Genomic DNA, 24,768 nt, shown 5'->3' with positions numbered 1-24,768 from the left:
TGACATCGGCGCAAGCGTATATGGTAAATATCTCCTAAACCATGCAAGTTTAGGAAATATTTACAGTACCTACAGGTAAGCCTTATTATAGGCATACCTGTAAGTAAAAGTGGTGTAACTAGGTTTACAACCACTTTAAACTCTGCACTCGTATGTAGCGCACTCCTCAACCCTGTACTAGCTTGGCAGAGGACAAGCTTATCCACCTAAGCTGCTTTCTAAAGGAAGCAAACTGTTACACTGGTAAACTTTGCACACCTTTGCTTATATCGCGTACACACGAGTGGACTTTCCAGTCCGTCAAAGTCCGCCGGGCAAAGTATGCCGTAAAGTCCGGTCGTGTGTACGCGGCATAAGTGTTACCTGAAATGTATTAAGCAGATTTAAACTAAAAGTTGTGTTGGACTTTAGGACATGATTAGGTGATGTCCCAGTCAATATTATCAATATGACATGATAATATACCTTAGGAGCTATTTAGCATACTTTATTAGTAAGTACCATAGCAATTTGAAGGATCTGGACCTTTATATTCGAATGCATTCCTAGTCCTAGGTAAGCACATCTCAACTACACTATGCAGCAATTTTTCAAAATGCACCAATATACATTGAAATAAAGTACCAATTTTGACATGAGGGTAGCACATCTAAACACATTTGTTTAATTGAGATATTGGAGGAGGACATTTTCAGTGATGTGTTTAAAGGACTTTCTACAGTGCTAGATCACAAATGGTCCATACTGAAATCATATATTCCTTTTCTTTTAAATAACAAACAGGACATAGAAACCCTTTTCTCTATATTCATATACTAGAATGTGTATTTGCTAGTGAAACAGATGACTGATCAGTTTTTATCCTGCTGTTTTTTTCAATGGCTCCAGAGTTAAGAGGAATGACAAAGCTTCAGCTGAAGCAGCTAATTGTAAATCCTCGTTTACTGTACTCATTCAGTGGAAGCAATGAGCCCAGGAACAACCTGTATGTGGTATTCGTTTAAAGAGTAAAAGTCATAGACAACATAAGAGCATTGTGGCTATACACTGGGTACTTGTGTAAGCAACTTTCACTTTGGGTCAAACTACATTTATAAAAATGAAAACCATGTTTTAAATAACAGGTTACCCCAACGTTTTCCTGATATGTGCTTGTTGTACCATGTACTTATTTTGAAAAGTGTCCTGTTCTCTTTGTATTGCTTCCTTTGTGTGAAATACCCAGTGTTCCAGCCAATCCCCCTGCTTTCCTATTTTAAACTGACCACACTAAGCATGGACGCAAATCCATCACAGTGTTGTCAGTTTTTAGGCTGTGCTGGGAGCGCAGCCTGTTAGTACTCCAATGATCAGACTACTACTGTCACGCCCCCCTGCACAGCCATTCACTAGGCAGCTTTTCACAGTGTACTCCTATTTCTCCACCCCCACCTCTCTAAGCTCTTTATGCAGCTGAGAACAGAGATTGTGTGATCACTTAAAAACAAAAAAATTATATACACACACACACACACACACACACACACACACGTTTTGCCTTTCGTTTCTATTTTAAACTGAATTGGTTGTTTTACAAGGTGAGGGTTCACATGTATTTTAAACAATGGCTGAACTAACTGCACATATGTATTTTCCCTGCCTAACTGCGTAGCTATCTACAAAATATTAATTGTAATACTAGCATAAGCTGCAAAATCAGCAGCATCTATCTTTGATTTTTTTTTAATGACAGATATATTTGTCTTTAGGTATCTTAACTGTACCCATCTATACCTAAAAATAACTGTTGCCCCAAAAAGCAGTGACATAGCCATTGACACCCAAACTACAGTGCAAACCACTGGGCCCAGGTTCACTCCCTTTGCTGCCACCCTCTGTAACACAACACAGAGCCTAGGAGTGATGTTCTCCGTTATATGGCACTTGGTCATATGAAGTGGGATTCAGGGGCTTGCTCTATGTTAAAAGCAAGTGCAGCACTAAGGTAGGACCCAATCATCTTTATGGCAGCTGTGTCCTTTGTTTCTAAGCCACTACCAGAAACAGTTGCTCAGTGGTGACGCTCCTTGTATGTTTGATAGATAAAAAAATCAGTGCTATCCAAGATGTAAATTTGGATATTTATATTTAACATAATTCAGCAGTCCTGTTCATGTCTTATGCTGGCCATCATTAGACTTGTAAGCATGATCAAAGCATCTCATAATGGTTGGATCTCAGTTGTAGCTCTAAACAGAAATACTGGGGGCAGCATTCATATTCCTGTTTAGAAGATGAAATGGGAAAAAGGGTTGCGTGTGCAGGCAGCACAGACGCCAACTTATTCTAGGGAAAAATCAGTAACTAGACTCTCAGAGCATGCCCATATGACATTTGTAGTCCCATCTAATGTCCAAAGGCTAGCCATACATGTTAAGACAGCATAGATAGAGGAATCTCCCCTACCGGCTATTGTATTCTGAAAGCCACTTCTCCCAAGGCTTTCAGAATACCTAAACAGTGACTGCTGTTGAATGGCTTCAGCCGCTGTCCACTCAGCTCCTTTAAATTTGTGAAGCTGGGGCAGTTGCAGCACTGCCCTATTTACTTGGATTGGTAGGCTGAATGTGATTGGGGGAGGTAATTTTTCTCCATGCTGTGATGTGTATACCTTTGTGCTTGGGCTAGGGGTTTTTACTCCCCCCCCCCCCCCCCAACCAACCATAAGTGTAAGAGCCATTCAGCTCTGCCACATGCATATGTTATGGGAATTAACATACTGACCGGGAGAGAGCAGAGTGATTACTTATTATTATTCTGCTGCTCCTTCATGTTCCAGTCACAGGCTGGGGGCAGGAAGGCGACTAGGCTGTATTGCTTATAACTACAGAAGACAAAAGTCAGGTCTCCAGCTAAGTCTGGGCTGTGTTAACCTTGGCTTGAAAGAAAAATGACAGCTCTTTTGGCAGATAAAGCAAATCCCATATACTCAGATAGCAAGGATAACTTGCTACAAATTTGTGGCAGTGTTGAATTGTAAGTCTTGTTAACTTGCTTCACATTTTCACTGGCAAGTTGAACAATTGCAGAACACTTGAAGCACAAGTTCTATTTGACACTTTTCCAATTTGTAGCAAATTTGCATGGCAAGTCTTTAGCAAGAGCAAAGTTGCGGTGATGAGTCTACAGCTAGAGCTCTGCAAGTCACAGTGACCCCTGTGGTGGGATGACTATTGCACAACATAACTCAACCAGAACTTGATGCATGTTTGCAAAGAAAGTTGATCTGGAGTCATGAAATGCGGACTTGCAATTACAAATGCAATTGTGCAACAAACTTGTGAAGCCTGGCAAGTCTAGTAATAGCTTAGCAAGTCATTTTCAGAACTTGCAGCTTAATTGCTTGCTATCTGGGTGTGTATATTCAACTGCGTATTTGTTTATTTTGTGGAATTCATCTTTAAGAGTAATGTAATTGACTCCACCAACAGCTACCCCCTTGTTTTTTCACATTATCAGGTTTTTGTTTGTTTCAGACATATACAATAGCTAGGCTAATGTGTTCCTCCTCACTAATGCAGTGTGTTCTGCCACACAGTAATAATGTGCATTCTTTCCCAGTGTCCTGCACTAGCACATCTCAATTGACAAAACAGACTGAAGGATAAAAGATGCAGAAAGTAACCGTGGACACCACACAGTCATGTGACCTGGGAGAAGCTGGTCGGAAGGAATGCCTGTGAAAGGCCCATAACACATAATGGGAGTCTGGTCTACCGGCAGTAAAAATGCCTGCATTCTGTATAATGGATGAGCCATGTGGCTGCTAATTTTCACAGAACAATGCTGGTAAATCCTTCAACTGTCCCCTCTTACTGTCTGTATTATAAGCAGTTTAAAAATAAAAGTCATGCTTGAGCAGGAAAGCATAAGCATTCTTTCTTCTGAAAACATAAAACACTTTAACATTGCTTACATTCACAGTGTTCTAAATTCTGTGAAATGTGTTTAAACAAGCAAATGCTAACTTGTACAGCCGCCCAGAATGAAAGTGTAAGGAGTTGCTAATTGTATGACAGCTATGCTTTACTGCTTCCCATTTGTAGCATAAAATATACTGTATCATCTAGCTGCAGATTTTATCGCTGTCTAACCAAGTTATTGCCACACAAGGTTTCAGTATAGTAGTCCTAAAGTGCCCATAGTTGATGAGAATACACTACTAAGAAATATGTTTTTTATTTTTTAGAATCAAAGTTACCTAGGTGGATCGTTCCAATGCTGCATCGGTCCCGCCTCTAACACTGAGAACCGAGCGATTGAACACCGCCGATCGCTCGGTTCTCATAGCTTCCCGAGCAGAGAGCTGTGGACTATAAGCCTGGACCGGCTCTGTGGCGTCAACCAACAGTGGGCATCAGCCCGCTGTCTGCTGAAAACGTTTCAGAGATCCACATAAGAAATACAGCCAAACAAGCTTTGGCTGTACTTCTTTAAAAGAAAAGCATGAAAAAAAAAACAAAAAAACATACAAACTTACCTAGATGGCTTCAGATTTGTTCCAACGATGCAGACGTCCCAACCGGCTTCACACTGAGAACTGAGGGTTCAAAAACTGCTGATCACTCAGTTCTTGGGGCCGCTCTGAGCACAGAGCAGCGACTGTTAGTCACCGATCTCTGCTCTGCATCTCCAACACTTACTGGAGTGCTGGGCTGGGGAAGGGGTAGGGGCAGCTGGCTCAGCCTCTCAGCGATGCGCTGAGAGGCTGAGCCAGCTGTCAGTCAGGCATCTGAGCAGATCCCGACATTATTGTTGGGATCCCTGCAGAGCTGGACCGGCTCTGTGCTGTCAGCCAACAGCAAATTTTAGCCCACTGTTGGCTGAATTTGGTTATACTTCTCCAGTGGGTCATAGGAGTGCACTTTGTTCTGCACTCCTGTGATCCACAGAAGGATAGCCAAAATAGCTTTGACCATACTTCTCCTTTTTAAAGTTTTTTTTTTTTTTTTTTTTTCCAGTTTTGGATAGAGGGGTATTATTTCTGGTGGGTTTTTACTGCTATTCAGAGCTCAATTATATTGCATACTGTCACAGTGACAACAGACTAATCAGACAGGGAATGAGGAATGATAAAAAATGTGCAACAAGGCCACTGGTAGCCAAAATGCGGGAATTTTAGCTTAAAGTAAAAGTCAGTCAAGTTTAGAAGCCTGGGTCAGCCCAGGCACAGCAATTCTGTGGTGTTTGAAGAGGCTATATATATATATGTGAGAGTGATTGTTTATGTATGTGAGTGATTGTGTGCGTGTGTTATTGAAATGTCTCACAGGGGGTACTGCTGTGCCATGAATAAAGAGGCTGGAATGAATCATATCAGGTGCTGTGCACTAGGGTGTACATACTCCTGACCCTGCACTATGTACAGTCATTTTATTTAGGACCTCTGCATTCTGTAAGTTACACACTCTGGACCCCTGCACTCTGTATGTTAAATGCTCCTGACCCCTGCACTCTGTATGTTCTACATTCCTGACCGCTGTACTCTGTACACTACACACTCCTGATAATAATTTAACCACTTGCCGACCGGCTAACGCCTATATACGTGAACACAATGGCACGGGCAGGCAAAATCACATACCTGGTACGTGATTGCCTTCCCGCGGGCGGGGGGTCCGATCGGACCCCCCCCGGTGCCAGCGGCGGTCAGCTTTTGTCTGGGAGCCTTTAGAGATGAGGGGGAGGCCATCCGATTGTGGCCCCCCCCTCGCGATCACTCCCAGCTAATGACAATCATCCCCTGCCTCTGTGTAGTACACAGAGGCAGAGGATGTGATGTCATCTCTCCTCGGCTCGGCAGTTTCCGTTCTGGCGCCGAGGAGAGAAGACATGTGAGTGCACCAACACACACACACAGTAGAACATGCCAGGCACACTTTACACCCCCGATCCCCCCCAACCACCCCCCAATCACCCCTCCCCCCCCCCCCTGTCACACTGACACCAAGCAGTGTTTTTTTTTTTTTTCTGATTACTGCATGGTGTCAGTTTGTGACAGTTAGAAGTGATAGGGCAGTTAGTGTTAGCCCCCTGTAGGTCTAGGATACCCCCCTAACCCCCCCTAATAAAGTTTTAACCCCTTGATCACCCCCTGTCGCCAGTGTCACTAAGCGATCATTTTTCTGATCGCTGTATTAGTGTCACTGGTGACAGGGACCCCCATATACTATCTAATAAATGTTTTAACCCCTTGATTGCCCCCTAGTTAACCCTTTCACCACTGATCACCGTATAACCGTTACGGGTGACGCTGGTTAGTTCGTTTATTTTTTATAGTGTCAGGGCACCCGCCGTTTATTACCGAATAAAGGTTTAGCCCCCTGATCGCCCGGCGGTGATATGCGTCGCCCCAGGCAGCGTCAGATTAGCGCCAGTACCGCTAACACCCACGCACACAGCATACGCCCCTTAGTGGAATAGTATCTGAACGGATCAATATCTGATCCGATCAGATCTATACTAGCGTCCCCAGCAGTTTAGGGTTCCCAAAAACGCAGTGTTAGCGGGATCAGCCCAGATACCTGCTAGCACCTGCGTTTTGCCCCTCCGCCCGGCCCAGCCCAGCCCACCCAAGTGCAGTATCGATCGATCACTGTCACTTACAAAACACTAAACGCATAACTGCAGCGTTCGCAGAGTCAGGCCTGATCCCTGCGATCGCTAACAGTTTTTTTGGTAGCGTTTTGGTGAACTGGCAAGCACCAGCGCCCTAGTACACCCCGGTCGTAGTCAAACCAGCACTGCAGTAACACTTGGTGACGTGGCAAGTCCCATAAGTGCAGTTCAAGCTGGTGAGGTGGCAAGCACAAGTAGTGTCCCGCTGCCACCAAGAAGAAGACAAACACATGCCCGTCGTGCCCATAGTGCCCTTCCTGCTGCATTCGCCAATCCTAATTGGGAACCCACCGCTTCTGCAGCGCCCGTAATTCCCCCATTCACATCCCCAACCAAATGCAGTCGGCTGCATGAGAGGCATTTTCTTTATGTCCTCCTGAGTACCCCTACCCAACAAACCCCCCCAAAAAAGATGTTGTGTCTGCAGCAAGCACGGATATAGGCGTGACACCCGCTATTATTGTCCCTCCTGTCCTGACAATCCTGGTCTTTGCATTGGTGAATGTTTTGAACGCTACCATTCACTAGTTGAGTATTAGCGTAGGGTACAGCATTGCACAGACTAGGACACACTTTCACAGGGTCTCCGAAGATGCCATCGCATTTTGAGAGACCCGAACCTGGAACCGGTTACAGTTATAAAAGTTACAGTTACAAAAAAAAGTGTAAAAAACAAAAAAAAACAAAAACAAAAATATAAAATAAAAAAAAATTGTTGTCGTTTTATTGTTCTCTCTCTCTCTCTCTCTATTCTCTCTATTGTTCTGCTCTTTTTTTACTGTATTCTATTCTGCAATGTTTTATTGTTATTATGTTTTATCATGTTTGCTTTCAGGTATGCAATTTTTTATACTTTACCGTTTACTGTGCTTTATTGTTAACCATTTTTTTGTCTTCAGGTACGCCATTCACGACTTTGAATGGTTATACCAGAATGATGCCTGCAGGTTTAGGTATCATCTTGGTATCATTCTTTTCAGCCAGCGGTCGGCTTTCATGTAAAAGCAATCCTAGCGGCTAATTAGCCTCTAGACTGCTTTTACAAGCAGTGGGAGGGAATGCCCCCCCACCGTCTTCCGTGTTTTTCTCTGGCTCTCCTGTCTCAACAGGGAACCTGAGAATGCAGCCGGTGATTCAGCCAGCTGACCATAGAGCTGATCAGAGACCAAAGTGGCTCCAAAAATCTCTATGGCCTAAGAAACCGTAAGCTACGAGCATTTTATGACTTAGATTTCGCCGGATGTAAACAGCGCCATTGGGAAACTGGGAAAGCATTTTATCACACCGATCTTGGTGTGGTCAGATGCTTTGAGGGCAGAGGAGAAATCTAGGGTCTAATAGACCCCAATTTTTTCAAAAAAGAGTACCTGTCACTACCTATTGCTATCATAGGGGATATTTACATTCCCTGAGATAACAATAAAAATGATTTAAAAAAAAAATGAAAGGAACAGTTTAAAAATAAGATAAAAAAGCTAAAAAATAATAAAAAAAAAAAAAAAAAAAAAAAAAAAAAAAAAAGCACCCCTGTCCCTCCTGCTCTCGCGTTAAGGCGAACGCAAGCGTCGGTCTGGCGTCAAATGTAAACAGCAATTGCACCATGCATGCGAGGTATCACCGCGAAGGTCAGATCGAGGGCAGTAATTTTAGAGTAGACCTCCTCTGTAAATCTAAAGTGGTAACCTGTAAAGGCTTTTAAAGGCTTTTAAAAATGTATTTAGTTTGTCGCCACTGCACGTTTGTGCGCAATTTTAAAGCATGTCATGTTTGATATCCATGTACTCGGCCTAAGATCATCTTTTTTATTTCATCAAACATTTGGGCATTATAGTGTGTTTTAGTGCATTAAAATTTTAAAAAGTGTGTTTTTTCCCCAAAAAATGCGTTTGAAAAATCGCTGCGCAAATACTGTGTGAAAAAAAAAAAATGAAACACCCACCATTTTAATCTGTAGGGCATTTGCCTTAAAAAAATATATAATGTTTGGGGGTTCAAAGTAATTTTCTTGCAAAAAAAAAATAATTTTTTCATGTAATCAAAAAGTGTCAGAAAGGGCTTTGTCTTCAAGTGGTTAGAAGAGTGGGTGATGTGTGACATAAGCTTCTAAATGTTGTGCATAAAATGCCAGGACAGTTCAAAACCCCCCCAAATGACCCCATTTTGGAAAGTAGACACCCCAAGCTATTTGCTGAGAGGCATGTCGAGTCCATGGAATATTTTATATTGTGACACAAGTTGCGGGAAAGAGACAAATGTTTTTGTTTTTTTTTGCACAAAGTTGTCACTAAATGATATATTGCTCAAACATGCCATGGGAATATGTGAAATTACACCCCAAAATACATTCTGTTGCTTCTCCTGAGTATGGGGATACCACATGTGTGGGACTTTTTGGGAGCCTAGCCGCACACGGGACCCGAAAACCAAGCACCGCCTTCAGGCTTTCTAAGGGCGTAAATTTTTGATTTCACTCTTCACTGCCTATCTCAGTTTCGGAGGCCATGGAATGCCCAGGTGGCAAAAAAAGCCCCAAATGACCCCATTTTGGAAAGTAGACACCCCAAGCTATTTGCTGAGAGGTATAGTGAGTATTTTGCAGACCTCACTTTTTGTCACAAAGTTTTGAAAATTGAAAAAAGAAAAAAAAAATTTTTCTTGTCTTTCTTCATTTTCAAAAACAAATGAGAGCTGCAAAATACTCACTATGCCTCTCAGCAAATAGCTTGGGGTGTCTACTTTCCAAAATGGGGTCATTTGGGGGGGGGTTGTGCCACCTGGGAATTCCATGGCCTCCAAAACTGTGATAGGCAGTGAAGAGTGAAATCAAAAATTTACACCCTTAGAAATCCTGAAGGCGGTGATTGGTTTTCGGGGCCCCGTACGCGGCTAGGCTCCTAAAAAGTCCCACACATGTGGTATCCCCATACTCAGGAGAAGCAGCTAAATGTATTTTGGGGTGCAATTCCACATATGCCCATGGCCTGTGTGAGCAATATATCATTTAGTGACAACTTTGTGCAAAAAAAAAAAAAAAATTGTCACTTTCCCGCAACTTGTGTCAAAATATAAAATATTCCATGGACTCAACATGCCTCAAAGCAAATAGCTTGGGGTGTCTGCTTTCCAAAATGGGGTCATTTGGGGGGGTTTATGCCATCTGGGCATTTTATGGCCTTCAAAACTGTGATAGGTAGTGAGGAGTAAAATCAAAAATTTACGCCCTTAGAAATCCTGAAGGCATTGATTGGTTTTCGGGGCCCCGTACGCGGCTAGGCTCCCAAAAAGTCCCACACATGTGGTATTCCCATACTCAGTAGAAGCAGCTAAATGTATTTTGGGGTGCACTTCCACATATGCCCATGGCCTGTGTGAGCAATATATCATTTAGTGACAACTTTTTGTAATTTTTTTTTTTTTTTTGTCATTATTCAATCACTTGGGACAAAAAAAATGAATATTCAATGGGCTCAACATGCCTCTCAGCAATTTCCTTGGGGTGTCTACTTTCCAAAATGGGGTCATTTGTGGGGGTTTTGTACTGCCCTGCCATTTTAGCACCTCAAGAAACGACATAGGCAGTCATAAATTAAAGGCTGTGTAAATTCCAGAAAATGTACCCTAGTTTGAAGGCGCTATAACTTTTGCGCAAACCAATAAATTTACACTTATTGACATTTTTTTTACCAAAGACATGTGGCCGAATACATTTTGGCCTAAATGTATGACTAAAATTGAGTTTATTGGATTTTTTTTTAGAACAAAAAGTAGAAAATATCATTTTTTTAAAAAATTTTCGTTATTTTTCCATGTATAGCGCAAAAAATAAAAACGGCAGAGGTGATCAAATACCATCAAAATAAAGCTCTATTTGTGGGAAGAAAAGGACGCAAATTTCGTTTGGGTACAGCATTGCATGACCGCGCAATTAGCAGTTAAAGCAACGCAGTGCCAAATTGTAAAAAGTGCTCTGGTCAGGAAGGGGGTAAATCCTTCCGGGGCTGAAGTGGTTAACAGAAGCCTTAGGGATAGTGTACATGGGCTTTTAAGACAGGTTAAAGTGTATTAAACAAAACAAAACAAAAATATAATTAGCGGACCCTTTTGGTCTGTTGTATATACCTTTGAAAGCATTTTGTTATATCTGTTTAATTAAAAAAAAAAAAAAATTATGATTTTTGTCCTACCTGTAAATCCTTTCCTTGGAATACATTGCAGGACACTGGATAATATTCTGAAACACTGGGTTATACTGCAAAATCGGAATACTATCCAGTATCCCATAATGTATGACCAATAAAGTAGGATTTCTGTCTTACATAAAGTCCTTTTCTTAGAGCACCTTACAAGACACTTTGCTTGGTACTAACCTAAGGCATGTTGGTGGCAGGACATGTTATCCTGGGTTGTCTTTACAGCTATGTTTGTCAGTGTACAATTTTCTAGAAGGTGACAGTTTAACCCCAGTGTTTAAGAATACTATTCTGTGCCCCGTAATGAATGACTAAAGTTGACCACACACTTGCAGAATTTTGTTAGAACATTTTTGTTTAAAGAAATCCTGTTCGATTTTTAAATCATCAGTGGAGTCAAATCGGTTTTTGACCATGGTGATGAAAAAATTTGAAGGAGTGCGATGAAAAATATTTCTTGAACAAATACATTTCTAACAGTGAATGTGGTTTTCATTTGGTCTCTAGTATGTGGCGCATATCAGCACATTACGCCATTAACTTGCAGGGGGAAAGACTCTACTACTACTTTAAGAAACATCAGTTGATTTGTCCAGAAATCTTGTGAGCTGATACCTTCCTGTGCTCTCCGCACATTCAATGTCTCTTCTGCAATAAAGTACATTTACCTGTCTATTCATAATCCTTCATGTACACCAGCAGGTGTAAACAGACTTAGTCCGATCAGGCTCGTTAAAAAAAAAAAGGAGGAGAACTGCATTTGGGTGGACCAGATCAGAGGTAGTCGGGTGTAAACGGACAGTAGAGTCTGTTCCCAGTCACCCATAGAGCAGAGTGGGATCTGTCCATTCCCGCTCTGCGTAAACTGAATGGACACAGACTTGTCACCCCCCCGCTCTACTCACAGAAAGCGCCTTGAAATGCTGAAATTTGCCCCTTGGTATTTGCTGCACGTACTGTATGGGTAATTCAAAACAAAAACAAAATGCACAATGTGTTCACTATGTTATGATTCAAAAGGTACATCAGATTAACAAAATATACTATACTATAAAATGCTATCCTTAAATAACCAAGATATTAGTTATTAAAAAAAAGGAAGCAACAAAATACAAAGAAATCAGTATTAGAAATCTCCACTAGTTTCCCATAGGAGTCAATTTTTCCAGGTCGCTTCACTTTATTGCAGGTCAGTGCCAATATTTGTGTAAGATAAATTGGTCCTAAGGGACTGAAATGTAACTCTGTATAGGTCCTTCAAATATTAACTAACCTTCAAATTAGCGGCCATAACTGATGTTGCAGTGTAATCTGCTGGTGGCTAAATGATTCACTACACAACTTGTTCATAATTAATTGACAATTATCATGTGACCTGCAATTGCAAATTTGCATTGTTATACAGCAAAAATACTCTGAATGAAACAAGATATTCTTGCAAATAATGGCAATGATAATACTATCATAATCACATTCTATGGCTGATTAAGTTCAGATAATGCAGAAAATTAATTAGTCACATAACCTGCAGGATTTAAATCAGTCTGAAAGTAAAAGGAAGGGCTGGAAACATGATACAGACTGGCCTTGGTAACAAAGATTTACAGGCCCATAAAGACAATATGCTGTCAGGTGTTGGTACCATGCGGTAACATGCAATCCAGTGCAGCCAAACGCACTGTGCTTGCAATCTGCATTTGGGGTGTCATTAGAAATAAATTGACACCTGCATCAGATCTCAAAGAGTGTGTTCTGAATGTGGTGCGAGAAACGTGTACGGAGCGCAGTTTTCATGCACCACATTTTGCTGTGAACCGGCCCTAATTCTAAATAAAGCCAGGTTATCCATTTGTAAATTAACTTTACAAATATACATATAACTATTAGGCCACTTTCACACTGAGAGGCTTTACAGGCGTTTTAGCGCTAAGAATAGCGCCTGCAAAGTGCTTGTAAAGCGCCTCTCCTGTCACTCCAGTGTGAAAGCCCGAGTGCTTTACTGGAGCGGTGCACTTGCAGGATGCTAGAAAAAGTCCTGCAAGCAACATCTTTGGGGCGGTGGAGGAGCGGTGTATAGAACGCTCCTAAACCGCCCTGCCCATTGAAATGAATGGGCAGCGTTGCCGAAGTGCCTACAAAGCTCTTCGGCAGCGGCGCTACACGGGCGGTATTAACCCCTTCTCTGGCTGCTAGAGGGGGTTAAAAGTGCCCCACTAGCGGCCAAAAAGCGCCGCTAAAACGATGGTAAAGCGAAGCTAGAACTAGCGGCGCTGTACCACTGACGCTCTCCATACCCCAGTGTGAAAGTAGCTTTATAGATGCTGGTTTTATATCATGGATTGATATATAATATAATCATTAAATATGCAGCACTTAACTAAAAGCCCCTGTGTTCACAAATTGCTACTATGTACAATACAGAAAGAAATACCTTACAAAGGATGAAACAGGAAACAGGAAAAAATACAAGCAGAAAAAACACAAACAGAAAAAAAAGCTAATCAAACTCCAGAAATGTCCCAAAAAAACCTCAATATCAACTTGTTTTTTCATTATCAAAAATATTGTGGCAAAAATTAGAACACCTTGGGGTGTCTACTTTCCAAGAAGGGGCCATTTTGGGGGTGTGCTTTCCTGGTATTTTTATTCTAACATCAAGTAAGGAAGCTTTTTTAATAAATAGTGGTTATTAAACAGTAATTATTAAATACCACTAAAAAAAGCTCTACCTGTCTCAAACAGGGATATAAAATTCATTTGGGCACAGCGTTATATGATGAAGTATTTGTTAAACTATCCATCCACTGAAAACTAAAAACAGGCCTGGACAGGTAGGGGGTATAACATGTCAGCCCTGAAGTGGTTAATGCACTGATGCATATTAGTTGTTCTGCTGTTTTTAAGAAATGTGTTTTAAGAATTTTATCCTATGTGGTATTTTCCCTTATTAATTCATGTACTACTGATTTGTTGGAGGAGTATTTGGCGCTGCAAGTTTTATTTGTAATTCGTATTGTATTTGTAAGTAATTTGTGAATCCATATGGAGCTTACTTATAGGGGAAACATCCTGCAAAGCCAATGTTGACCTTTCTTAGAAATAAGGGGTCACTATAAACTGGCGAGTAAGGCTAAAAGAGGGATAGCAGTAAGGTAGAGCACAGAGTATGCTTTTTTGGACATTGCTAGCATTCAAATAACTTTTGTTTTGTATGTTTTGTCCAGCCTTTGTATTTTTATTGATAGGTAGATAGTTTTTAGATTGTACATGGTAGCAATTGGTGGACACCTGAATAATTAAAGTGTTTGCAACCCTAAACAAAAAAAAAAAAAAGAGCCTGTTCACTTAAAGTATGCATAACAGCACTGTGCTTGTGCTGTGTAATTTGGCCCTTTGTAGCATATAAAATACATGGCTGATCCTGCCTGGTTCTGCCCTCCCCCCTGTAAACTGACCACGGTTTACCATGGCTGCTGAGCCCTCACACTGTGGTCAGTTTACGTGCCTCCATCATCCGCAGCTCTCCTCTGTCCTCCTCTCCCCCGTCCCTCCCTGCCTGTCAGCTAGTGATAGTGCCACTCTGCTCTCCGCCCCTTCCCTTCCTGCTGCTGTTATAACTGGATCACAATCATACCATCCCCTCTGTTAGATAACATTATGTGTCTCAGTGTCACGTGACTGTTCGCCACTCTTCTCCTCTCTTCTCCTATTCCCAAGTGACATCAGCAGGAGTTCTCGGCTCCTCCCTCCGTAGTTATCAGCCCAGAAGAGGAGAGTAGCGAGCAGTCACATGACCGCAGAGAGGCGCTTTAAAATAAGGTAGAAATCGGCATATTTTTTATAAAGCACAGACACTGAGACACATAAGGTTATCTAACAGGGTGTGACGGGAGGGCCCGTGGAACCAAGAAAGGTTTGCTATGTTTATATTTATTATAATGTTGATTGTGTCTTCTGAGCTAACAGACGTCTGTCCTGAAAGGTCATGCCTCACCTAGGCTTTCTAAACGATTAGTTAATTAGCTCATGTTAATTAGGTTTCTGGTTACAGTTTGTATTGTCATTCTGGTGTATATATTTGTGTGAGATCTCAAAATAAACAGTCCATGTTCAAGCTGTGTAACTGAGCTAGTCTCCTAGATCTTGGTTACAATATTCGGCTGAAAAATCTGGTATCTGAAGGTCCATTACTTTTATAGTCACCATTTTGAGCGCTACACTAATTTGTTTACATGTTTCTTCGCACTATATTTTCTAGTGGAGTGTTGGCAGCTCATCGATCTCTATGTGCAGTTTTCCCTTTTTTTTCTAGCTCTTTCCCAGCCTGTCTGTAGGGAAACAGTGGCAGAAAGAGCTCCTAGTTCTCTGATGCTGGTCACATAGGTAAAAAAAAAAAAAAAATCGCCATTGGGATGCAGAGTAAAAATAAATAATTAATATCAATGAACTACTTTAAATTGGCATACAAATATACGTTTTGAATTGAATTTTTATTTATTTTGGTGTGGTGTGGGCAGACTTCTGTCAATCACAGGCTGTGTCACGCCCTTCCAGCCTGTGTCTTAGAATAACAGGGAGGTGAAGACTGAATCATTTAAGATTTAATAACCTGCCCCCACTGTGTTTAGCTGGTTAACGGCATTGTGGAGGAAGGGAGTGAGCCAGTGGCGGCCCATGCATTGTGGGCGCACGGGCGCCGCCCCGTGTCCCTGCCGCTGCCTTCCTATCCATGTGCCCGGACCCTTTCAGGATGCCGGACGCATGGATTCCTATGGCGGGGGTGGGAGGGGGTGTTTTTTTTAATCACCTGATTAGAGCCAGAGGCTCTAATAGGCTTCAAAAAATAGTGCACCCTGATCCCACCCAATTGTGTGACCATAGCGAATGAATTTTCACTATTATCGCACCACAGTGCCTCCCCGCAAATCAGGAGGCAGGACAGTGAGACCTGCTTCCCGATCTGCCAAAGCACCAGGCTATCCTACTGGATGCCTTGGCGGAAGAGGAGACACAGAGCGGAGGAAGCACGAGGAGCGGACTCCTCCACTGCCGTCTGCTGCCCACTGAAGGAAACACAGCAGGAGGAGAGGACACCACAGCCCGGTAAGTGCCGGACCTCCCGTGGAGAATGGAGGGGTGGTGTTGTCAGTGTGTCCTGCGAGCCCTAAGCAGGGGGGTGCTATCAGCGTGTCCCGGAAGCCAGGGGGGTTGGTTGGTGGTGCTGTCAGCGTGTCCTGTGAGCCCCGAGGTGGGGGTTGTTATCAGTGTGCCTTGATCCCCGCTGGGGGGAGGAATTGCTGTCAGTGTGTCCTGCGAGCCCCGAGTGGGGGGGGGGTGCTGACAGTGTGCTGCAAAATCAGTATATGTGTGATGCTGCTGATTTATAAACCATATATGTGATGCTGCTGATCTATATACCCTATATGTGATGCTGCTGATCTATATACCCTATATGTGATGCTGCTGATCTATAAATCCTATCTGTGATGCTGATCTATATACTGTATCTGTAATGCTGACCTATATACCCTGATCTGTGAGGCTGAGCAGTATACTCTGTCCTGTGATGCTGGGGCTATGTGCTCTGTCCTGTGATGCTGAGCTGTATGCTCTGTCCTGTGATGCTGAGCTGTATACTCTGTCCTGTGACGCTGGGGCTGTATACTCTGTCCTGTGACGCTGGGGCTGTATACTCTGTCCTGTGACGCTGGGGCTGTATACTCTGTCCTGTGACGCTGGGGCTGTATACTCTGTCCTGTGACGCTGGGGCTGTATACTCTGTCCTGTGATGCTGGGGCTGTATACTCTGTCCTGTGATGCTGAGCTGTGTACTCCTGACACTACATGGGTGTAAGCAAGTGGAATACAGGGGACAGAGTGGGTGGATCCTATAAGGGGTGGGGCTTATGAGAAGTGTGAGGGGTCAAAAAGGAAGGGTGGGATCAGGTGCCCCCCCATCCTGAAACTTCACCAGCCGCCACTGGAGTGGGCTGTCATTTACTGTTGTGTATACACCTACATGTGTGACTCTATAGTCACATGGGTTGCTTAGATGTGATAGGGAGGAAATGCTCAGGGTATAAATACACTTGAAAACTGAGCATGCGCACTAGCTGCCAACACTGCTCTGCAAAATGCCCAACTGCAGTGGGGACATGGACATGAGGGGAAGACAGAGAACAGCAGGATCAACTAGGTGTTTTGCAAAATACAGAAAACGGATCCCATCGTGACTGAGTGAGTACAAACAGCATGTAATACAGCATTAATTGACAGTTTTTAATTATGTGGGTTTAATGACACTTTAAATACAAGGTGTCTGTACATACGTTTGGTTTTGCATTTTACCCAAATGAAGTAGCACACACCCTAGGAATCTCGACAATATAATGCACCCATTAACACAGCCAAACAATGGGCTCCTTTACGCTAAAAAAACTTATAATGCTTTCAAAAAGAGGTGGATACCTTAAAATGAATACACTTTTTAAGGCATCCGCACTGCACTGCACTGCAGTCGGTGAAGGAAATACTAAAAACGTTAACGCAGGAAAGAGTCATCATTTACTGTATATACAATATAAAACTCATGATGAGAGGCTTCTGGGATGCATTAGGCACAGCATTTCGCAAAACCAAAGGCATTTAAAACCCCAATTACAATAGTATGCATTTAGTATAAAAAGTGTCTGAGAATGCCCAAAACTCAATGGCGGATTGAAACAAAGCCATCAATTGTTGCAAAAGTTCTTGCTGCTGCAGCTAGGAAAACACCAGGTGACTTTTTCTACTATGTTCTATAGATAAGATAGATAGATAGATAGATAGATAGATAGATAGATAGATAGATAGATAGATAGATAGATAGATAGATAGATAGATAGATAGATAGATAGATAGATATTTTTTTTCTTATGTTTTTTGCTGTCTTTTTTATATATTTTGAAATAAAGATAATTTTTTATAAATTCTATGTGGCTGTTCCTCGCTGGTACCGGTAAAGTCAAAATTCTTTAAGGTTCTTTATAGTATATTGTCTTAATGGATGTGGTACCACCACAAACAGCCATATAATCTTTGTCTGGTTGTTACTAAATAGATAGATAGAGAATTTCTCAGAGCTCTTTAATGTGGGTAAAGTATCCCAGATCCCACAGGATCCTGTCCTTCATGATTCAAGACACTCTACAGAGTGGCAGTAGATGCCCTGAGCTGCAATGCTCTGCACCTTAGGCCACTGCAGTAGAATGAGCATCCCAGCCCCCTGTAGCACCATATTCCTCCAGAATCTCCAGTCCCATGCAGATCCTCCCGACCATCTGCAGTTTCTCCTAGTCCACCAGTGACTATTCCCATCCACAATTCCCAGTCTCATGAATGTGTGTGTTTGGTGGGGTGGGGTTTGGCACAGGGTAGCTAGCCTAGGGAAGAAAGAGGCATAAATCTGGGCCGTGTTACAATTCAGAAACTCAACTGGAAGACTTCTGCTTGCAGAAACTTCCTGTGTCGTTATGTGTCTCCCCTAGGCCAGTTCACTGTACCTATTCCCATGAGAGTATGCATGTGTTTGGTGGGGTTGGGGCTGGCACAAAATAGATGGCCTAGGGAAGAAAGAAGTAAAGTCTGGCCCTTGTTACAATTCAGAAACACAACTGGGAGTTTCTGGTTTAAGAAACCTCCTGTTTCTTCAAACTTATTTCTCCCCTAGACCAGCTACCTCATGCTCATGGTTGTCACCCAACAGCAGGAAGTGCTTGAAGAAGGGCCTTCATGGCAGGATCACCTAGTATTATATTAACAAATGCTGTAGATTTAAAAATATTAAAACGTTTTTGAAAAGTAGGTGACTGGGTTTACATTTACTGTTTACCTGACTGATTTCAGCTTTTTTGTCATTTTACATGCTTCTGATAGTGTGCTACCAGCTGGAACCTGCCATTTACATATGAGAGATGGCTCCAGAAGGTGCTTAGCTCCTCTGTAATTAGAGCAGATCAAAGCATTAAAGCTACCTGATAGTGAATAGCCAGACTCGCTTTCTCTGGCTGGAAGGTATTCCGTTTTGTCAGGGTCTAGTAATTTCACATCACTCCAAAGATCCATTCAAAGTTGACATATTTGTCCTGATACAAACTGTTGATACTAAAGAGTAAAAGACTAGTTTTGTTTTGTGTGTAAAGTTAGTTTAAAAAATTTTACTTAAAAAGTTTGTTTAGATGGAAACACATGGACACAGAAATCATTTTGGTCTATATTTTTGTTGGATAAACAAAATGTGAACTTGAATTCATGTTAACTTTTTTCATGTGCATAAAAAGTAATTGCCCTGCGTTTAGCTTTTGTAATACTTCAAAGTAGACCTATGGCTTACCTGTTTCTAGGATTTTAATAAAAACCAAGTGCTGCATGTGTTTTACATATGTGTGCAAAGGCACATATCACTAAAAGGTGCCTTTGCAAGAGGGATCCTACACTGATCTCTGACAGACCTTAAAATGTGTTGGCAATGGTTTATAATTTGCAGCTAAAATTTCAATATGTCATATTATGATTCTCTTTCAAGTCATGCAGATAAAATGTATATGCCATAAACATACAATATTTGCACACACCTAACTGCCACCAGATCCTGTGTGACTGTCCCTGGATTTCAACAAAATCTCAGGGTCCTGCAGGCACATGCCATGTTCAGGTTTGCGTGCTAGAGCAATCGTTACCGTACAAAGCTTTGAATATATACCAGTGTTGTTGGGCAAAGTGATCTAATGCACAAGAGTGTTTTATAGTGTATAGTTCCAGCGAAGAGAACAAGCAGAGTGAGAGAGCAGGGTGGATCAGTGGACCAGGTAAGTGTCTACTGACATTCATATTTTATTTTTTCCTATGCCACTCTGCACCAAAGTTTTCTTTTTTTATCCCACTGAGTACCAATATTTAATTTTTTCCCTTGCAATCAATTTTTTTTCACCCATTGGCACCAACACTAGAACATTCTTATGCCTACTGACCACCAACACTGGGCATTTTTTCCTCCCGCTGACAACTGACACCTGACACTAAGGATTTTTTACTCCTACTGACAGCCGACATCAGACATTTTTTCCATTTTTGATGCAGGGACATTTCTTCCTCACACTGATTAATTATAATTGGTTGCTGCATGTCACTGGAGACTCCTCATTGATGCATGCCCAATTTAATAAGCCTGAGAGTATGCAAGTATATTAAAATTAAGGAGAAAGATAGATATTATAGCCATTATGCCACCCAAAAAGTCTATGTTGCCCTATAACCAAAATAAAGATCACATTTAATTATGGAAAAAGTCACCATTAAAAATATGAATCTGCCTGGTCCTCGCACTATTGAAAAGGTCTACATACTTCATAATGCAGACAGTGTGACCTCCATAACAGGTAAGGAAAAGTCATAAGTATTCGTCTTTGAAAAAAAAAAAAACATATTCAGTATATCTCTGCAATATATGTTCTTTTCCCTATGTTTTGTCTCTTTAAAAAAAATATCATTGGATCCTGCAAGAAATTGGAGATGCTTCTAACTTCTTCTGCTGCACCAAAATTCCAAGCAATGAGCTCTTACACAGGGGCTTAATATATGGCAATGGATGTGGTGTGTCAGAGACACAACTGTAGTATACTTGGTCATTACAGAAATGCACACGCACCCATATGCGCATAACTACCCACACTGTCATAGGTGCATATTTTTCAAATGTTAACTTTACATGAGCACTGCATTTTCTGTAATGCATTCCTATGGTAAATAATATGCTGCAGCTGTTGCTGCCTTGCACAACAACTACAGCAGTATTTTACCCTGTATGCAGATACACTGTAAATTACAGCCATGTGCAAAAGGCCTGAAAGCTTTCCTATATAGAAGTTTTACCCTTCTCTAACAACAGATAAGTAATGTTTGTTTTCGCTGCTAAACTGAGGAAGGAAACCAAAGAGCCTCAGTGGAACAAGAGATGAGACAGCCTCTGTGGATGTTTTATACCTTGACACCTAAGTGACAGTCCTGTGCTGCACTGCAGAGATTATAGGTAAATAACATGACCCATGGCTATTTCTAAGAAATAAAACTATACTATTAAAACACATAAAGAGTGGACATTCGGATTCTCACAAATACCCATTCTTGAGAATGTTTCTATTATGCTCCTTAAAGAAGTATGTATAAACCACTCCCTTTTGAGGGAGTAAACCTTTAGCTCAACAGGTAAATACACAGTAGTAATACATATATGAGAATTGGAACACTAACAAAAATAACTGTAATTTTGTTAAGCCACCCTTGTGATTTACACAACACTGTTATACACAGCTTACTCATTGGACTATGCATGAGGATTACTGCACTTGACATGTCTTTATCATGTTTTACCCCTTCTGTACCATAGCACCTTCTACGTTGTACTATAGCCCAGGGGTCACCAACCCCCGGGCCATGGACCGGTGCCAGTCTGTATCCTGTTGATGATGACCGGGCCGCACAGCAGGAGATGAGTGGCGATCGCAGTCCGCACAGGGCTATCACAGACTGGGGTTGCCGCTCCCCATGCCTGTTTGTCCTACCCCGGCATCTCCGCTCCAAAGGGCCAACGATGTCATCCAATCAGCAGGGGGTGGTAGGAGCTGCGTATCATAATGGAGAGCCCTGAACTAAGGACATTGATATAAAGGGGGGACTGTGCTGTAAAGGACAGACTCCGTGAAAAGTAAAGCCTGTTGATCGAGTGATAAAAAATGAAATAGACCTGTTAAAAAAGCAACAACCATAATATTATAATTACTTGTTTTAAATCCAGAGTGATGGTGACCCAGTGATACAGCCTGCCATTCTGTATGCTGGGACTCTGCCACCAGTCATTTGTTCCATCAATAGCATTGGTGATTGGATGACGTTCTGAAAAGAAGAACAGACACACCATATTAAAAACATAAAACTCAACTGGTTAAAACCAAACAAATAAAGAAATATTAGTGAGAAATAACAAAATACAAGCTATTCCCCACTATGATTAATTGAAAATATAGGAGTGTGTGTGAAATTGTGCACAGTGGTAGAAACAAGTAAACTGAATATCAATTGAAAAAGGAGTTACCCTTTGAATTAACACTGTTCTGGTCACAGATTCGACATTGTGGGTTTCGGACTATTCTCCCAGGCACATGTTCCACAAGTTTACAGAACATTTCTGGTCCCATTTCACCACAGGTGGCATTGGTGGAAATGTCTGCTTTGCTGGCTAAATTTAAGATTGCAGGGAACAAACCTAAAGAAAAGGAAAGTAAAGATGATAAAATTTCACAAAACTATAAAATTATTTATAAACTTTTTAACTTTTTTTTTTTCATTTGTGAAAGTATTTAAACAATGTTAAACTAAAGGTACTCAGGGGCATTAAAGGAAACAGATAGTGTATTTTAATTGAGTATAATTTATGTGACTTTTGCATTTTGATGGCCTCATGAAATGTCAACTGTTAGTACATCCTTTTTTGTGAACTGGCTGGCAGCTATGCCAATTCTCTATATTTGGAATTCTTGCAGAAGCATGCAGGCTGTAGAAGGATCTCCTGGACATCCACCAGGCCCTAAGCTCCAGTCTAAGTAGCCTTGAGGATGATCCAACTCTGATTATCACCAGCTGCGCTCAAATTGGTTTCATCAATAGTAAAAACCTTATAGTCTCTGCTCTTAAACCTGGTACACATGGGTAGTTTATTTTGTAATGAAAAAAAACTGAGGTGGTTGCGAGGAGCTCACTGTACTAACTATTTTGCCCCCCACCAGAACACATCATTGGCTGCGAGCACTGATCGGATGTCGGCCAGCTGCTGGTTTTTCAGCATGCCCATTTGACAGAAGCTGGGCGCCAGGCCAACATCTGTTGGACAGGCTGCTGTACACACTGGCCGAAAATCAACCGGTTTCTTTTGATCTGGTCGATACTGGCCCATGTGTACCAGCCATTAGTAAGAGGATAATCTAATAAAGATGTGTGTTCTGACTGCCACATGCTGCTGTACAGACATGCACCTTCTTGTCACATGCATGTCTTTATATTAAACCTAATCATGGAGGAAGAGTGGTAATGACTACACACCCTTTGTTTCAGATGAGTGAGCTAGAATAAAGTGCATTGGGGTAAACGGTCAATTAATCCTGAAGAACATTGTGCTGGGCAAGTTGGAGCGCAGTTACAAAATATGGGGATGTAGCCCAATGCAGATCAAAATTAAAAATGATAATGCCCTAGGCACAATTGAATGATGATGCCATTTTGGAAAAAGATGGTTTTGTGTTTCCTGAATTATATCAAGCCTTCTGACACCTCTCAGTATCCCCTGCATCTTAGTCACCTGCAATATGGCATACCGTCATTCAGTAGATGAAGGTGGTCATGTTTCATAGATAAAATACATTTGTCAAGCCCTGATCTATGGATACAATTGTTTTTTTCAGCTGAGGGTTATACTGATTTTGATGACAAGAGTTGTCAACAGAAAACAAAAATCAATGAATAGTCCTGAAAAAAAATCTCTTAACACACAACAGTTAAAAATATTCATGTTTGCTATGACAATAAGCAGTAGAGATAAGTTATCAGAACATAGCAGGAGACACAGACATAACAAGCAGACATAGCTGTTGAGAATAACAAGAGGAATTTGCAAGACAGGCAATTTCAGAGCTTTCAAAACATGAATACAGATAACAGAATCCCAAAGCTTTTTTGGCAATTGAAGTGTATGATTGCTTCCGTAACTAGAGCACAAACCAGACAGACAGACGGGCCAAGCAGGGCAAACCAAAAGAAACAATTGAGAAGTCCAGCATCAAGCATGTTAGCCTGGACACTGAACTCTATTCAAATAAAAGAATCATATCGGGTTAGCCCAGAAAAACTAACATTCACTGTAAAGTAACCATATAGGTAAAGGCAAAAATTGGGTGTTCCTTGGAAACGCATGATAATACCACCTTAGAAATAGTCAGTTTTTGCATGAATCTATAAGCAAGTAACTAAATACATTAAAAGGAAACAATTTTCTATTACATTTCTCATAATGCCTATAATTTTATGTTATCAGCCATTCTGAATGGTATGCAATCTGATAAGAAAACAAGCTTTAGTATAAAGCTGGACATACACGGCTCAAATTTCAGCCGATTCCTGCTGAATCAGTCAAAATTCATTCTGTGGGTGGCCCTGTCAGCACTACCCATCTTGACAAAAGTCGATTTTTCAATTACTTTTGTCTAAGGAGCCAGCCAGGAAAATTATTTTCTGAACCACGCCTGCATCCAATCAGATCCAATAAAAAAAGGTTGAAAAAACTGTTGAGTTGCTGTATTCAGAAGCTGGGTCTATGGGTTCACTTCATATGCCCAAGGTTGAGAGCCACCTCAGGCACCCAAATCCATATTTACAGCAGATCTAGCCTTTCATAGAGAATATGAGCATTCATCGAAACAAAATAATTTGCACAAAACCACATACACAGGCAGCCCAGATACCAGTTGATTATCTGAAGAGAGAGTCTAAAATATTTTTTTTTCTGCTGGTAAATAAATTATGCTATACTGTTACTGTATATCAGTGGTGTTTACCTAAATGTACATATTTTCTAAAAAATAAGTAAAGGTTTGTTTATTTTTTTCAAGTATTTAACTTTCTGCACATCATCTGATGCCAGCATCTGGCTCACTGTCTTTTTTTCTTTTAAGCCAAAGTTTGTCAAGAAAAGAAAGAAGAGTAAAAAAAAAAAAATCAGCAGAAGAGACGTTACTTACATTTAATGTGAAGTGTCCCTGTGCTGGTGCTTACATTTAATGTGAAGTGTCCCTGTACTGGTGCCAGTGCTGGACCTGTGACATGCACTTATCAAGAC

General features: G+C 41.4%; 1 protein-coding gene across 1 annotated transcript in view; it reads right to left on the bottom strand.

Moving 5' to 3' along the window:
- Nucleotides 1-24,768, bottom strand: part of LAMA1 (laminin subunit alpha 1) — a 235,980-nt gene that overhangs the window by 176,766 nt on the left and 34,446 nt on the right. Inside the window, exons 2-3 of the mRNA XM_073631377.1 lie at nt 21,976-22,146; nt 21,664-21,776 (exon numbers count right to left, since the gene is read on the bottom strand). Coding sequence (XP_073487478.1) covers nt 21,664-21,776; nt 21,976-22,146 — 284 coding nt within the window. The remainder of the gene's footprint in view (nt 1-21,663; nt 21,777-21,975; nt 22,147-24,768) is intronic.

The sequence above is a fragment of the Aquarana catesbeiana genome, linkage group LG05 (genome assembly GCF_042186555.1).
Source record: "Aquarana catesbeiana isolate 2022-GZ linkage group LG05, ASM4218655v1, whole genome shotgun sequence".
Taxonomy (NCBI): domain Eukaryota; kingdom Metazoa; phylum Chordata; class Amphibia; order Anura; family Ranidae; genus Aquarana; species Aquarana catesbeiana.
This window is presented reverse-complemented; position numbering and strand designations above follow the sequence as displayed.